At 55.3% G+C, this 15,083-nt stretch overlaps 2 protein-coding genes across 5 annotated transcripts in view; one reads left to right on the plus strand and one right to left on the minus strand.

The window, feature by feature from the left end:
* The window catches only part of GTPBP1 (GTP binding protein 1), a 19,051-nt gene extending 16,419 nt beyond the window's left edge, over window positions 1-2,632 (plus strand). For all 3 annotated transcript variants that reach the window (XM_066550501.1, XM_066550502.1, XM_066550504.1), the window contains one exon: window positions 374-2,632. In XM_066550501.1, the coding sequence (XP_066406598.1) occupies window positions 374-466 (93 nt within the window). In that variant the 3' untranslated portion in view covers window positions 467-2,632. The remainder of the gene's footprint in view (window positions 1-373) is intronic.
* On the minus strand, window positions 1,955-15,021 carry SUN2 (Sad1 and UNC84 domain containing 2). Of its 2 annotated transcripts, XM_066550500.1 has the most exons (18): window positions 14,918-15,021; window positions 14,400-14,556; window positions 13,651-13,823; window positions 13,369-13,503; window positions 13,083-13,178; window positions 12,800-12,893; window positions 12,565-12,635; window positions 12,228-12,355; window positions 11,665-11,886; window positions 11,508-11,585; window positions 11,378-11,421; window positions 10,159-10,324; window positions 9,847-10,074; window positions 8,439-8,523; window positions 8,236-8,351; window positions 7,922-8,089; window positions 7,410-7,502; window positions 1,955-7,294 (listed from the first exon to the last, which is right to left on the minus strand). In XM_066550500.1, the coding sequence occupies exons 2-18, from the start codon at window positions 14,525-14,527 to the stop codon at window positions 7,181-7,183; spliced, it is 2,139 nt and encodes a 712-aa protein (XP_066406597.1). In that variant the 5' UTR covers window positions 14,528-14,556; window positions 14,918-15,021; the 3' UTR covers window positions 1,955-7,180. The 2 variants fall into 2 exon arrangements, 1 of the variants encoding a protein (XP_066406597.1); XR_010783725.1 differs by lacking the exon at window positions 1,955-7,294 and having other exon boundaries at window positions 7,922-8,085.
* Window positions 15,022-15,083: the final 62 nt, after the last annotated feature.

Consider the following 15,083-nt stretch of genomic DNA (forward strand, 5'->3'; position numbering starts at 1 on the left):
AGAGCCATGGTAGGGGGTGGGGGGCTCTCCTTCAATTCTGTACAAAGTCAAGGGAGCCTGAGGCCTTGATTTCCTGTATCCTGAGCCCCATGGCAGTTGCTGGCTCTCATGGGAGTGAAGCATTTAGAAATTTGGGAAATCAAAGTCTTCCCAGCTTGAGGGGCAAAACTTCCTGGTGCATCTGTCTCTCCTCCTTATCTCATGGTGTGTCTGTGTCCCTCCTGCCTTATCTCCTTCTTGCAGTGGTAGAAAGCTGTTCAGTCACAACTGCCCTGCTGCTGTCTGAATGTGTGTGTGATCCATCTGAATTCCTGCTGTGTTGATATCCCATCTGAGGGGTTGCTTTGCACTAAAGTCAGTCTTGTTTTTCCAGTCAAAAGTTGGAGGCGGAGGCCGTCGACGTGGGGGTCAGCGCCATAAAGTGAAATCTCAGGGAGCCTGTGTGACTCCTGCCAGTGGCTGCTGAATTTCTTATTCCTCCTCTCTCTGAAGAATTCCTCCCCATCCCTTCATTTCTTATCCAAAAGATCCAGAGCAGCGTAAACCAAAACCCATCCCAGCTGATTGGCTGCAGAAGAATCGTCCCTCCTCCCTGCAGGAAGCGATGGAGAGGAGCATAATTTATAAGCTAATGAAGGTGATAAGACAGAGAACTGAGTAACTGACACCTTCCTCCTCCCCCTGTCGACACATTTTTGTACATCATGGGCTTAGTTTTTATTCTTATTAGTTTTTATTATATTTTGTGTGCATGAAGATGAGAGGGGAGTCTGGATAGAGCTGCAAAGAGCCAGTTAGTTGCCTCCCTCCTCCCTCACCCCTTTCTGTCCACAGGACTTGCTGCTCTCCCCTATTTGCTGTCTCAGATCCAGGGGTTATCAGATGCCAGAAATTTCAGACTTGCAAAGGTTAAAACAGGTTGTTTAGGATGGCTCCATGGAGCATCATTTCATCACCACTGTGGCCTTGTGCCAAATATGTTTTGGATTCCCTCCCTCTTAAACTATTTCTAAGTGGATTTAATTTAATGTTGTAATGACTGAAGTTTGAAGGAGATGGTGAGAAAGTTCCTTAGTTGGAGATCTAAGAGGGAAACAAATTGGAAAGCAGTTGTTGATGTTAAGTTCAGGGATCCTATGCTCAATATTCTCAAATAATGTTGAAAGCACTTAAAATTTTAACTAGCGACAGAGTTAAATGGGCAGACATTTATCCACCCAGTTCCCCTTCCCATTGTGCTGCTTTTCCTAGTGTTTGTTCAGTGCACATAGGAGCAAATCTTCCCTGCCTCCCAAGGCTGCAGCAGCTCCACTGACAGTATTAACAACACTCAGTCCGTCCTTGAGCCAGAGAAAGCCTTCTCACCTCGGCGGACGGAGCTCACAGGTGGTAAGATACCTTTGGAACAGAGACACCAGGCTAACGTGACCTACCCTTGATTTTGTTTACTCCAAGATTTCCAAAACCTTTTTGGAACTCACTGGCTAAACTTTGCCATGGCAGAAGTAGGATTTGTCTTCTCCCCTCTTGGCCAAAGAGGGCAGTGACAAATTGGTACCAAATTTATAGAAGTGCTTTCAAGGTTGGAAGTACATGGTAATTTTTCTGATTTTCACTGAATTTTTTTAAAGATATTATTTTTCTTAATGAGAAATTCTGGCTTCTCCAAGAAGGCCCTGCAAGCACAGTTTACAAATTACTGTTAGAATGGTTTTTTAAACCATTTAATGAGTTTTTCAAGTGATTGATTCCCTGCTTATTTTGATCTCTTTTCTTCTAACCCTACCTCCTCCCTTGGCTCTGGTGAGGACAGGAATTATCCTCTGCCAGCTTGTGGTGAGCTCTGGGAGCGGGGTAGCATTTTGAGGAGGAGGTGGCATCCTCAGCAAATCATGGTTCCCCCCAGCAGGCGCGGTCAGGCTCGGTTTCTCTGAGGGATTCCTCCTCCAATGAAGGACTTTTATTTTAATCAGAGAGAGACTGCAAAGTTTCTGTCCCTCCTTAGCAGGTTGTTCCTGTTCCTCACTCTGTGTCACCTGTGTGGAGTTCATTCCAGCTCACCTTGTGGCTTGGGGTGGGCTTCCAGGCGGGCTGAGTGGCAGAGCGCATCTCCCGCTGCCAACACCAGCACTCCAAGAGCATTAAGCGGCACGGGAGAGGCAAGAAAGGTGGTTTGGAGAGCAGGATCCTTTGCCTTAGAGACTGCAATCGGTGGAAGGGGAGGTCAGACAGTCCTTTTCCAAGCTATGTGCCTAAATACCAGCACTCTCCTGGCGAGGGAGGAACTATAGGCGGCTACAACACTAATAGCACCCGCATTGTGAGGGGGTGTGAGGTGTGGCTAAGCAGGGCACCAGGGCCTGGCTTGTTTGTCTTCTGGCCCTGTAGCAGCATCAAACTGCACCTGATTTCACTGCCCTCTGCTTCTGAAGGGAGCAGGGAGCTCCAGGAGGTTTTCTCTTTCTCCATTCCTTGTGCTCCAAATGAAGGAGACTGCCGAGACTGAAAGAAGGTTCACTTCAATTTGTGCAAAGGAGGTGGTGTGATCTCTCTTTTGTGACCAGCATTTACAGATCACTCAGGCTGGTGTGATCTATAAAATAAATTTTAAAAAAGTTTGTTCCAAGTAAAAGTGTGTCTTCTTGATTTTTGTCCCTCTGGAAAACCAGGCTGAAATCCAGAGGAAGCAGGTTTGCCTGGCTCCAGATTCTTTTGCTGGCTACAAGAGGAGGCTGTGCTCATAGTGACAGCAGGGCAGGGCATGGCACAGCACAGGAGAGCTGCTGCTGAGCTTCTGCACAGCCCTGACAGGTTTTACTCTGGCCAAAATGAAGTGCACCTCAGTGGCAGAGTGGTAAAATGAGAACACGGGTGTGGTGTGAGCTGTGAGTGGGTGTGAAGAGCAGATCTAGCAAATCACTTGGGGCCAGCCCCACCAGAGAAACTCTGCTAAAGGATGCAGCATTAGCACAGCACTTTCAGTGCCTGCCTACTGTGCTTCCTGGGACATGCACCGCACCTGTTTCTGCAAATACAGTGGGACTCTCCAGGGTTTGCAAGGAGCCTTTTTCTTTCTCCTCAGTTGATCTCAGAGGGTCACAAAGGCTTTTTCTGCTCTGCACAGCCCTTGCATAGGTAAGTGTTGGGCTGTGGTAGCCAGAGCCGAGGCCCACACAGGCCTTCTCCTCCTGGAGAGGGCTGGTCCAGGGCCAGCAGAGAGCAAGCCTGGCCCTAGCATGGCCTTCTGGGGGAAGCTGCATGGGTATTCCTCAACATAAACCTTCCTCCAAGCCCAGGTTAGGCAGACAAGGTTGTGACCCTCCTCAAGCCAGTTCAGTTTCCCATTTTTCAGCCTTTTTTATGCACCAAGTTAACTTCCTCATGCTAAGGAAAATGAAGTATTTCCTTTCTGCTTGCTTTGTAGCTGATGAGTAGTTAACAGCCCATGTGAAGGAAAAGAGAAGCAGATTCCCTGAATTGGGCTTTGTGTCAGGCTTTTTCCCTGCTAACCCAGCCTCCCTTACTGCTCCTTGGGGCCAGCTGGGCTCTGCTCATGGTAAGGCAGAGGATGGGAAGGCTTTGGGAGGTGACTGCAGAATAAGGACAGCCATGATATCACAGACTGAAGTCTCGTAGAAGTTTTTAGTCCCAAGGAATTGGAGTTTTTAGGAGAAAGTCTTGTTCTCAGCATTGTTTCAAGCAGTTTTTGCATCCTCAAGCCTGCTCAATGACAAGGTGATGACTTTGTTAATGGCCCTAGAGTTAGTACATCAGGCTGGAAAATAAGGATTTGCCATAAAACTGTGTAGAAGAAGAGCTCCAAGAACAGCTTTGTCTACTAGCTGTGCATCATTCCCAACAGCAGATTCAGTTACAAAACATCCAAACCACTATGGGCAGTTTTGATATAATTTATGTCTTGGTCTTTTTTTTTTTTTTTTCTTGCATAGGCATAAATTACAATCTGTTGATTAAAAAATAAAAGGAACAAAACAGTGCAGCATTTGCAACAGGCTACAGCATCAAACACAAACTCCTGTCTGTAACCATCTGTTTCTGCAGGACTAATTCATAACATGTGTGTAGGGCAAACTGAGAAGGAGGGAGAATAGAGGAGGGAAATGGAGTAAATAAGAGAACTCTGCTCCCACAGCTGTTCTACATTTCTCCTGCCTCACCAGGCTCATCTTCAGCATCAGCTCTAGGATTAAACACCCCTGGGCAGAGAAGCACATGCTGAAGCAGCAGTTTTCTGTGCCCTCTTCTTTGGCAGCTCTGGGCAGTGCTGCAGAAAAGCTGCAAGCTACAATCTCAAGAGCCGGTGGCTTCTGGCACTTGGCACAGGGGCTTGGGCTGCAGCCCAGCACTGATGCTGAATTTGGGGGCTGAAAACCCACATGGAGCCTCAGCATATGTTCCTGGGGATCCTCACACATATGGCATGGTGAGGCCTCTAAAACCAGCTAGAAAAGAGCATGAAGCCCCAGGAGGAGCTCCCACTGGTAGCTCCAGAGAGTTTTACTTCGAACAGCAAAGATTTTCATGTCCAAAGGACAGGGCAAGCTTGCACTGTAAAGCCAAATGCTCCCTAACCCAGACACAGCAATTAACACCCACTGGAAGGAGCAGAGATCCCACTACGACTCCATTTTCAGGGGAAGAGGTCACCTTTCCTGCCTCTCATCAGCATGCCTTGATTTACCACAAAATCATTTTTTTCTTGGGCAATGACCTTGTCTGTTCTTGCAGTCCAAGCCAGAGACCAGGGATCCAGAAGGAACATAGGAAAAGGGGTTTTCCCAGGCTCATGGTTATAGCTTTTGCTCCAGGAGCCAGAGAAAGGTGAGAAAAGGGAGAGCTTCATCTCTGCTTTCTCTTTATGATTCAAATAAATACAGGAGCTGGTCTGCCAAGCCCAGAACAGGTCTAGGCATTCATAAAAGCACAGCTCCATGTGCTCAGTGCACTCATGGACAGGACTCCAAGGCAAACGGGCAGCTGTAGACAAGTTTAAAATAACTTTGGCTGTGCCTGCCAAGAATTAAGACTAAGCTCAATATAGGAGAGAATTTATAGTCCCTGTCTCTGGCTCCAGGTCAGCTTTCTCCCTGCAGCAGGGCCTCCCAGCTCTGCAAGAGGCTCCACAGGGTAATTTTAACCTGCTGGAGACAGGACTGTGCCCTCTGAGCTTGCTCCCCCTGCTTGGAGCAAGGAGACCCCTGCAGAAGGGATGTGCTGCCACCACCCTCACCCTCCCAGGCTGGGAGGGGGGGGGAGTCAAGGCTCAGCAGCTCTGCCTGATGCCCATCAGGGGATGCTGAAAGGAGACACTTCTTCAGCCCCTCATCCTCCTCTATGCCTACAGTGCTTCAAGCAGAGACCACCAGAGTGGGAATCAATACATGGTGCTCTCACAGTGTCAGGGGAAGGATGGTACCAGCACTGGACAGGGCTGAAACAGTGACCATGAGCCCTTAAGGTTTTCTTTCAATGAAACACAACACAAACCTGGAGGCTGTTAACACCACCCAAGAACATAAGCCAAGCTGTGTGATGCAGGCCAGGACGTGGAGGGGCCAGATGGCCCTAGCATCCCTCAGCCTGGGGAAGGTCCCTGTGCATCCTTCCTGCAAGCCCCTGCTGTGCCTCCACCATCCCAACAGTACAGGCAAGATTTACATGCCCACTGCAGAGAGAACTCCCCTCCTGCTCCAGCCCAGTCCTCCCACAGCCAGGGCTCAGAGAACAGTGCAATGCCAGTAAGGAGAGGTAGGAGGAAAAGGGAGCCCTTCCAGGAGAAAGGAGGTCAGCCTGCACAGCCATCTGCCATCGAGGACCCGAGAGCTGAGGGAGCCCTGCAGGGGGAGGTGGCTCTGCATGCTGGCACCTGCAAGCCCCCCCAGGAGCCCTGCAGAGCCCTGGGGCAGCAGCTCCCCTTGCTGCCAACAGTCAAGTATACACAGATGCAGCCACGGGCAAGAGGCCACGGCCACATGTTGCAGTCTCAGAGCACATCCAGAGCAGGGAGGGCAGGAATGCCTCCAGCACCCCACCAGCAGCAGTGCACACAGGACCCCAGCTTCCAAGTCTAGCTACCAAGCCACCAACAACGTGAGGCCCATATTTTAAACAGCTCTGCTCATCTTATTCTAGCTTATCCTACTATGTATGCTATTCTACTAAACAAAGCTCTAGCCCTCTCCACATCTAAGCCACTCATCCAAGTGGCACCATGTAACATTCTCTGGTTAAGTACAAATTGCATGGAAAAAGTATTTTTTTCCCTTTGTTACTACAAACACCCCCCCTCACAAAAAAAACAACCCCAACACCCCAACTGGAAAATAGCCCCCCTCCCCTCTTTAAAAAAAAATATCAGAACAAACCCCAAAGGAAAAGCAGGCAACAGGAATTTTCAATAGCATCACCAAGCTTAACACTGGGGAGGCAGCCAGCCAGGGAGGCCAACAGCTTCAGTAAGACCCAACTCAGCTACTGTCAGCAGGAGGGCTTGAGTGGATGGATGGCAGCACCAAGGTGGGCTCTGCCACCAATGTGTGCCACACTCCTCTCCTCCCGCTGCCCCAAACCATTAGTTTTATGTTAATACTTCATTAATACTGTCTTATTTCCTCTCTGCCGGCCCAGCATTGGAGGGCTGGAGATCTTTACCCAAACCAACACCAAGGCAAGAGAAGTGACCCTGTGTAGAGGGGACTTGGTGGCCATAACCAGTGGCTCCCACCTACTGTGGCAGCACCAAGTCAGGCACCGTGGTCCCACACTCCCATCTCCTGCACCCAAGCCCACATGAAGCACATCACAAAATGACACACCCCTTTCCCGAGCCCTGGCCATGCTAGAAAGGAGTGGGACAACAGGGAAGAGGGGCAGCGCAAACCCGATACAAAGTTAGCTTAAAAAGTTAAAATGTCCCATATGCACTGAAAACAAGCCAGGCTGCGCTAGGACCCACGTGGGATGCTCTTGCCTCACCACGCTGGTCCTTGGAAGAGTGAAAGCCTCACCCCTTCAACACCAGCTCTTCTCCTCCCCCCAGGGGAGCAGCTTCCAGGGGCGGCTGCTGGCACGTGCCAGGGTTTCTAGGTGCGAAGCAGTGAAGCAGCCACGTCCCCTCCTGCTGCCAGCCCGGCAGCATCCTCATCCCGCCGGGCCGGGGTCAGTGCGCCGGCTCCCCGTGCACGCGGAAGCGGTAGATGCACGTGTATTCGGGGTGGCCCCAGTTGCTCAGCACCCGCAGCTCCACCAGCTGGTATGTGCCCATGGAGTCACCCTTGGGGAGGAGGGAAAAGAAAAACCCGAGACCTTGAGGGCTCTCTGCGGCTCAGAGAGCCCAGAGGCCCCATTTTCTTCTTAGGGGTCAGGTGGTCCAGGGGCAAAGCATTTACCTCCAAGTAAAATGTTTGGATGGGGTCGCCATCATGGTTGTAGGTGAATTGTCCAAGGAGAAGGCCCTCCTCCTCTCTTTCTTCCTTTAAGCCCTATGGAAGGGCAGGGAGGCAGAAAGGGAGAACCAGGGGTCATCAGAGAGGGAGACCAGAGGTGATGCATACATCCAGGGCAGAAGAGGGAGAGGGAGACACAAGCGTGCTTGGCCCCCGCTCCTGCTCTTCCAGGTCAAAATAGACAAATGGGAACAGGGACCAGTGGGGAAGGATGAAGGGGGGCAAGACCAAAAGTTACACCTACTCAAGCCCCTTTGTCCCTGTGTCCCCCCCAAACTCTTTCTGAAACCCAGTGCTGCCCCTCTCCCCACCAGTATTGCTTCTTCCTCTTCTTCAGGATAAGACCAACCCCCCAGAGCAGCGCACAGCCAGGTATGGGGTTTGTTAGCCATCCCTTCCAGCACCCTCCCCCTGTGCTCCCCCCACCTCCCTCAGGTGTTGGTGAGGGCACTCACATAGACAGCAAAGTCCTTGGGGGCACTGGGGATGGTCCCCTGCGGTGAGAGGGCTTTCGGGATGTGCTCCAGCGTCACGGCCGTGGGGCGGATAATGCCAGAGAGGCGGATGACAGCAAAGCCCTCGGAGCCACGAAACGCCCAGCAGTTCCCAGGGTTGACGTCTGGCTACGAGCATGGAAGGGAGACGCCAGCAATGTTACCACCATCAGAGTCATTTTTCTCCCACCAGCCTGCCTGCTGGCTTGGAGCAACAGCAAGAGCCCAACAAAAGCCCCATGAGCAGCAACCCAGCCCTCCCAGTCAGCACCCACCTGCAGGATGGCACGGGGGGACTGCGAGTGGTACCACAGGGGGATGCCAAACAAGCTCAGCAGCGCCGTCCGCATCTCGTAGGTCTCTGAGCAGCGAGTGTTGATGACACTGGCCCCTGGCATGAGGAGATGGCAGCAGGTGAGCTGCAGGACAGCCCCTCTGGTCACCTCCCCAGGACAGCTGGCTCGTCCTGACCACCTACCTGCTGACTCGAGGGCATAGTCAACCATCCCTACACGGTCCTCGCTGTAGCGCTTCAGGGCCTGGCCCACGATGAGATGTACTTGCTGCAGTGGGAGCAGAGGGCACAGGAGGGTGACAAACTGGGGCAGGCATCCTGCCCCCCACCCGCCTGCCCCTGCAGGGACAGAGGGTGCGAGGACCTTCCCGCAAAACAGCCACGGGACAGAACAGCCGGAGGATGAATCATCGTGGCAAAAATAAGAGGACGTGCATTTGGCTGGGAAGCCTCGTTAGAGGCTGCTAAAAATACCCCAGGGGAGAGGAGCTGTGCAGTGAAGGGGCAGCACCCAGGCACGCTGCACTCGCCTGTCCCCAGGAGGGGCTGGCCCAGAGGGAGGATATGTAGCACCAGACACAACCTGACAGACCACCCAGAATCATCTGCTCGTCCCTCCTGCCCTGTCCCACAGGATTGATGGGAGCTCTCCCTGTCCAGAAAAGGAGGAGATGGCTGGAGCATCCATCTGGAGCCAAAGCCAGCCTAAGGAGCTAGGACCCTGCAGCACCACTTTGGGTCTAAACTTTATGGAGTGCATAAAGCTCACACATACTATGGGGACTGCTAATCCCAGCTTGATCCCTCCCCTCCACTACCTCCACAGGGAATTTCCAGCAACTCTTTCCAAAGCAAGCAGGCTCATTTTTTCCCCTTGGTGTCATTCTGCTGAAATGCTTTGCAGCAAACAACTCCGCAGCACTGCTGAAAAATGGGGATAAGCAAGATGCTCCACCCCTGGAAGCCTTGATGGCACCTCTCCCACGTTCTGGGTGAAGGATGCACGAGCAGAAGCTTGGATTTTAAGACAGTAAGTGTGAATGCTGAGAACTGGTCAGAGAAGAAAGTCAGATAAACTTTCCCAGACATTCCTCTGGGAAGTTTTGAGAAAGTTCAGAGAAAGAATTAAAACAATCCTGCAGTTGGTGTTTTGAACTTGTTAATTGTAAGATGTTTACAAGAAGGGTGCTGTTCCTAATTACCCAAGGGTGTGAGGGTTATTAACTAAGGACCAATCAGTCCTTAGTGAAGGACTCTCTATAAAAAGAATGTGTGGTTTCTAATAAACTTGGCTTTTGCCTTTTGAGAAGACACAGGAGTCGTGTCCCTTTATTCACCCATCCTCAATAGAACAGCAACAAGTAAGAGCCTTGCAGGGCTGCAGGTATCAGCACCTGTGACCCCTTCCAGAGCACAAAGCAAGCACAAACTGAGAAGGGAGTGGCAGAGAAGGAGTTTCAAGGGTGCTCTTGCTGTCCCAATGCCTCTGCCATCTGCCAGGCACACATGCCAGCCCCCTGCACACACGAAGGGGGCACAGTCCCCAACCCCGTGGTCACCTCATGTCCCTGGGGCTCAGGCCAGTACTCACCTCCTCTGTCACTCCTGCAGCCCCTCCTTGCCGCAGGGCCACTCCAATGCCAGCCTGAGCATCCTGTGCTGACAGTCTCCGGTCCTCCAGGACTTTTGCAAGGATCTTTTGCTCCAGAGCCCGAAGCTCTGCTTGCAAGTCTTCCCGCTGGAGGATGAAGGCAGCAGCACCATCCTGCTGGGACTGTGACAGGAACCTACTGATCCACACTGGGAACTGTGCTTCCACCTGGAACGGTGCAGACAGAGCTCAGCCTGGAGCAGGGACCCCTGCTTGCCTTTCTGCCAAACAGGCTGGGGACCGGGGACTCACATCTGACCGCACTGTCTTCAGCTGCTCCAGTATCCCCTTCACGTGCTTCCCCATCACCTCCTGGTCTGACTTGAGGCTTGCCAGCTCCCTCCTCAGCACTGCCACCTCCTGCTCCAGCTTGCCCACCTCCTGCTGGAAGGTCCCTCGCAGGCTCTCCTGCACCGAGCTGTGCCGAGAGAAAGGTAACAAAACCTTGTGCCAATAGCCCCAGTTTCCCCTCTGCAAACTGGGGGAAGAGGTTCATCCCACATCACCTATGCTCAACCCCATCTCCAGACCCAGTTTTAATCCCAGTGGCAGTGACCTCTTCTACTGCATCCCATGGGAAAGCATCCTCAGCTCACCCCTCAGCTGAAGGACCACATTCACATTGATGCAGAGCGACAGTGGCAAAGGTCATTGCTGCCATTGCTCTTGGGGCCCTGCTGCCAGCCACAGAATGGCAGGATGGGTCAGGCTGGAACAGACCACAGTGGGTCATTTGGTCCAACCTCCCTGCTCTAGCAGGGTCATCCCAGAGCACATGGCACAGGACTGCAACCAGACAGTTCTGGACTATCTCCAGTGAGGGAGACTCCACAGCCTCTCTGGGTAATCTGCTCCAGTGTGTGGTCACAGCACAGTAAAGAAGCTCTTCCTCATATTCAGGTGGAACTTCCTGTGCATCAGTTTCTGCCCATTGACTCTTATCCTATTGCTTGGCACACTGAGAAGAGCGTGGCTCCAGCCTCTTATCACTCTCCCTTCAGCCACTGACACTGATGAGGTCCCTTCTCAGTTGTCTCTTCTCAAGGCTGAACAGGCCCAGCTCCTTCAGCCTTTCCTCCTAAGAGAGATTCCCCTGTCCCTCCATCATCTCCATAGCTCTCTGCTGGACCCACTCCAGGAGCTCCATGGCTCCCTTGTACTAGTGAGGAGCCCAGAACTGGACACAGCACTCCAGAGGTGGCCTCACTAGGGCTGGGTAAAGGGACAAGATCACCTCCCTCAACCTACTGACAATGCTCTTCTTAATGCACCGTAGGATACCACTGGCCATTTTGGCCAGAAGGGCACAGTGCTGGCTCCCACAGACCCCACTTATGTATCCTTCCTTCCTTTCCCCCCCAGACTACACCTCTTGATCTCTCCTTTGTCCCCAGCCAGGCCTGCAAATCCCTCCTAAGCCTGGCTGAGGGGAATTCACCCAGCTACCTGCCTGCCCTACAGCCAGCGTTACCTCTGCCACTCCGAGTTCAGCTCCAGCAAGCGCGCTTCCATCTCCTGCCGGGAAAAGGGAAGGGGTGAGACCTGTGACGCCACTGCTGAGGGTGTCCTGTCCAGGTACCACCACACCTTCCTCTGCTTACCCGGGAAGCTTGTGCCATCTTGCCCAGGCGCCCGTCTAAATCCCTTTGCACCTGGGCCCGGAGCACATCCAGCTCGCCCTGAAGGATGGGGAACAGGGTGGAATATCAGAGCCTGGTCCTGCCCACGCCCATCTCCCTGCAGTGCCATGTCACTCACCTGGAGCTGGTTGGCCATGTCGGAGCGGAGATGGTCCTTCAGCCCCGCATCCCGGCGGCTCACCAGCCCCTCCAGCAGCGCAAGGATGTCCCCTGGGGGGGGCTCTCCCCCTGCTGTCACTGCTGCCGCCCCATGACGCAGCTCCCACCGCGACAGCTCGGCCTCCAGTGCCTCAAAGCGCTTCTCCAGGGACTGGAAGCGAGCCAGGAGTCGGTGTCCCCCCTGCAGTGACAGAAACAGGGTGTGATGCAGCCCCCCAGGGAAGTGACTGCTCCACAGGACCCCTGGGAAAGGGGACCCTGACCACCCATTCCCTAGAGTCAGTGGCATCTTATTCATCTGTTGCTTCCCAGGAGAAGGCAGATGGTCCCCCTGCTCCATCCCAGGGACACCCCAAGAGTGAGATGGCCACAAGCTGGGGGAGCCAGTGTGGAGCCATCATCTGCCCCGTTCTCCACCATTCCTCACACCCTGGAAGCAATTGTTCAGCCATGGATCACACCGTCCCAGCTCTCCCTGCAAGGCACTCATCCCACCTGGACCACCATAGTGCCTTTGCTTACCTGGTCCAGCGTGGTCAGGTCCCCTGCCCCAGGAAGGTCAGAGGAGGAAGAAAGCTTTCCAGCTCCCCACCACGGGAAGGAAGGCAGGCTGAGTGTCGACAGCCCGTATGGGTAGAAGTACCAAGCTCCTGAGCACAGAAGGATGAGATGGTCAAAACCACAGGCTGGTAATGGGCCACAGTAGTGGACAGGGTGGACATGCAGAGGCTCAGCCATCAGCATCTCCAGGGACTACCAGGAGACACTGGCTCCAGGCCAGCCCATCCCCTAGCCATGGCAGTGGGATGCTCTGCACTGCCCTAGATCTCAGGGCAACACATCAGGGGAGGTGGCTCACCGTAGGCGGCAGCAGCGAGGAGCAGGAGGAGCAGCAGCAGCAGCAGGGACCTCTTCAGACGTGGGTAGCGCCTGGAGCATGGAGAAAAGAGAGGTGCCTTAGGACTGCAGCCACCTTCCATCACCTTTGGATGGGAGCCAGGGGGAAAGCAAAGACACCCACCACCCTCAAGGTGCCTCCCATTTCCAGGGTCCTGCAGGTTTTCCCCATGCTGGTGTCCCCCCAGCACACTCACCTGGAGAAGGGGACGCTGTCCAGGTGGGAAGCTGTGCCGGTGAGGCGGCGCCAGGCCCCTACCAGCCCTGAGAACAGCCACCCCACAAACCGAACTGCCAGGAGAAAAAACAAGCCTCAGGAAGAGTCCTGAGAGATGTCCCCTCCATGCCCAAGGGTGGCACCACAAGGGGATAAAACCCCTCCACCCAAACAGGGGATAGCAGACACAGCAGCTGGAGAGTAGAAATGCTGACTGGGAGGAACACTGCTGCGAGAAGTGCCCCTGTCAGCCCTCCACTCACCTGGGGAGGTGAACACCTGCCAGAGGAAGGAGCCCACCCGGGAGGCTGCAGTTCTCAGACCTGACCCGGAGCTACTCTGGCCTGAGTAACAGTGACCTGGAAAGGAAGCAGCAAGTCACCAATGCAGACAGCATCTCGGTGCATTGCCCACAGCAAAGGCTTTGCACTGGGGGTGGCATCTAGAGGAAATTGGCAGCACACTGGCTGTAGCCAGGCCCTGGGCTGGTCCCCCTGGGGATGCCTCCCCTGCATTCCTGCCACTACAGACAGACTAGTGCATCCCTACCAGCGTAGTCGTCCTCCGAGGAGTACCCAGATGAAGATGTGTAGGTGTCGTATGTCTTGCTCTCCAGCACCCCATTGATCTTACTGGACTCGGTGTCCCCTGTGCCTCTTCTCCTCCTGGTGGAGAGCTCTCCACCTGCCCCAAAACACAGAGTTCCAATGAGAAATCGCCCACCATCACTTCCACAAGGGGAAACCCAGTCAGCCAGCCTGGGCAGTTGCCCCAACACTCTCCAGTGTCCAGGGAGGTCCCGAGCTGCCCTAGGAGCGCGGGAAGGCTCACCCCAGTACGTGCTGCTGTCCAGGTCATCATCCAGCATGGAGCTGCCCAGGGCAGCGAGGCCCCGGCTGCCCCCCAGGTAGGATTCGCTCATCATGGACTCGCTATAGTAGGAGGTTTGGGTGCTGGGGGCGGGAGAGAGGCGCTTTGTGCTACTGGATTTCCTCCTGATCGTCCTGCGGGAGGCGAGAACAGGCTCATCACACATGTGTTCTTACAAGGTGGGGGGGGGGGGGGGAGTCACAGTGCACTCATGGGGGGAAATGGGGAATTCACCCCAATCCCTCGACCAGCATCGCTTCCCTCCACACCGGATGGCGGCAGCTTTCGGAGGCTGCAGCCTGTGCTTCACAGAGGCCTCCCGCCCGTCCCGGGCATCGCTTCCGTTCGCACCGCTGCGGTTTTCCGGCCGGCACTCGCAGCGCACCTCCCTCCTCCCTCCCTCCTCCCTGTCGCCATCCAGCTGCGGCTGGGGCTGGCACCCGGCCACCCACGGCGGGCTCCCGTGCCGGGCCCGGGGACGCAGAGGAGCCTGCGCCGGGAGCGCGGGGCTTTGGCCGGAGCAGGGGCACGGCCAGTGCCACAGTGCCGAGGCGGCCATGCCGGAGCGCGCCGGGCTCACCGTCACGCTCCTTTCGCGAGCTATCCCCACAGCCCACGCAGGAAGGTGCCCGGTCCCTGGTGTGGGATGGAATGCCCCGCCCGTGTCAGATTTGGGCAGGGGGAAGCCCCCACTCGTGCCCCCCACTAACCTGCCGGTGGTCTCCTTGAAGGGGAGCTGTGTCCCACCCAGCAGAGATGTGCTGCTGCCGCTGGTCGTGGCATCATCGTCCCCGGGGTAATAGCGGCTGGTGACAAGGCGCTGGCTGCGGCGGGACATGGCGGCAACAGGAGGGGAGCTCGGCTCACCTGGGGGTGGGGAGAGGGCGGGCGGGAGAGGGAAGTGTCAGTGGCAGGGTCCCCGGAGGGACGCACCCAGCGGGATCCCACTGGCGGGGACCCCGCCCCTGAGGCAGGGCTCCCGCCCCACACCGAACGCCGTCCCGAGCTGGCGGCCGTGGGGTGTCCCGGGATGGAGCCGCTCCCGTACAGGCCGAAAAACCCCTTCGCCTCCTTTCCCGCGCGTGGAGCGGCTGCCCCCGGCCCCTCCGCGCCCCCGGCCCGACACATTACCCCCCGAGGCCCGGTACGGAGCCAGCCGGCCGGCCCGCAAGCTCCCGCCTTTGCCCCCGCCTTTGCCCCAGCCGCGCCGTCCCCGTCGCAAACGCACCGGCCCGTGCCGCGCAGCGGGGAACGATCCCCTCCGTCCTTCCCGGCCGCTCTCGCCGCCGCCGCCGCCGCTCCCTTTTGTTTTGCGGGGGAAGGCGGCACCCGCCTCCCGCCCTCCCCCCGGACACCCCCGCCGCCGCCCCGCCCCGCCCGCCGCCGCCGCGGAG

This window comes from Molothrus aeneus, chromosome 5, assembly GCF_037042795.1.
Source record: "Molothrus aeneus isolate 106 chromosome 5, BPBGC_Maene_1.0, whole genome shotgun sequence".
In the NCBI taxonomy this organism is placed as follows: Eukaryota; Metazoa; Chordata; class Aves; order Passeriformes; family Icteridae; genus Molothrus; species Molothrus aeneus.

Coding starts and splice junctions, on each gene's coding strand:
- SUN2 (XM_066550500.1), bottom strand. CDS start 14,527: ATGTCCCGCCGCAGCCAGCGCCTTGTCACCAGCCGCTATTACCCCGGG. Junction 11,586..11,664: donor ACATGGCCAACCAGCTCCAG/GTGAGTGACATG, acceptor CCCATCCTTCAG/GGCGAGCTGGATGTGCTCCG. Junction 11,422..11,507: donor AGATGGCACAAGCTTCCCGG/GTAAGCAGAGGA, acceptor TTTTCCCGGCAG/GAGATGGAAGCGCGCTTGCT.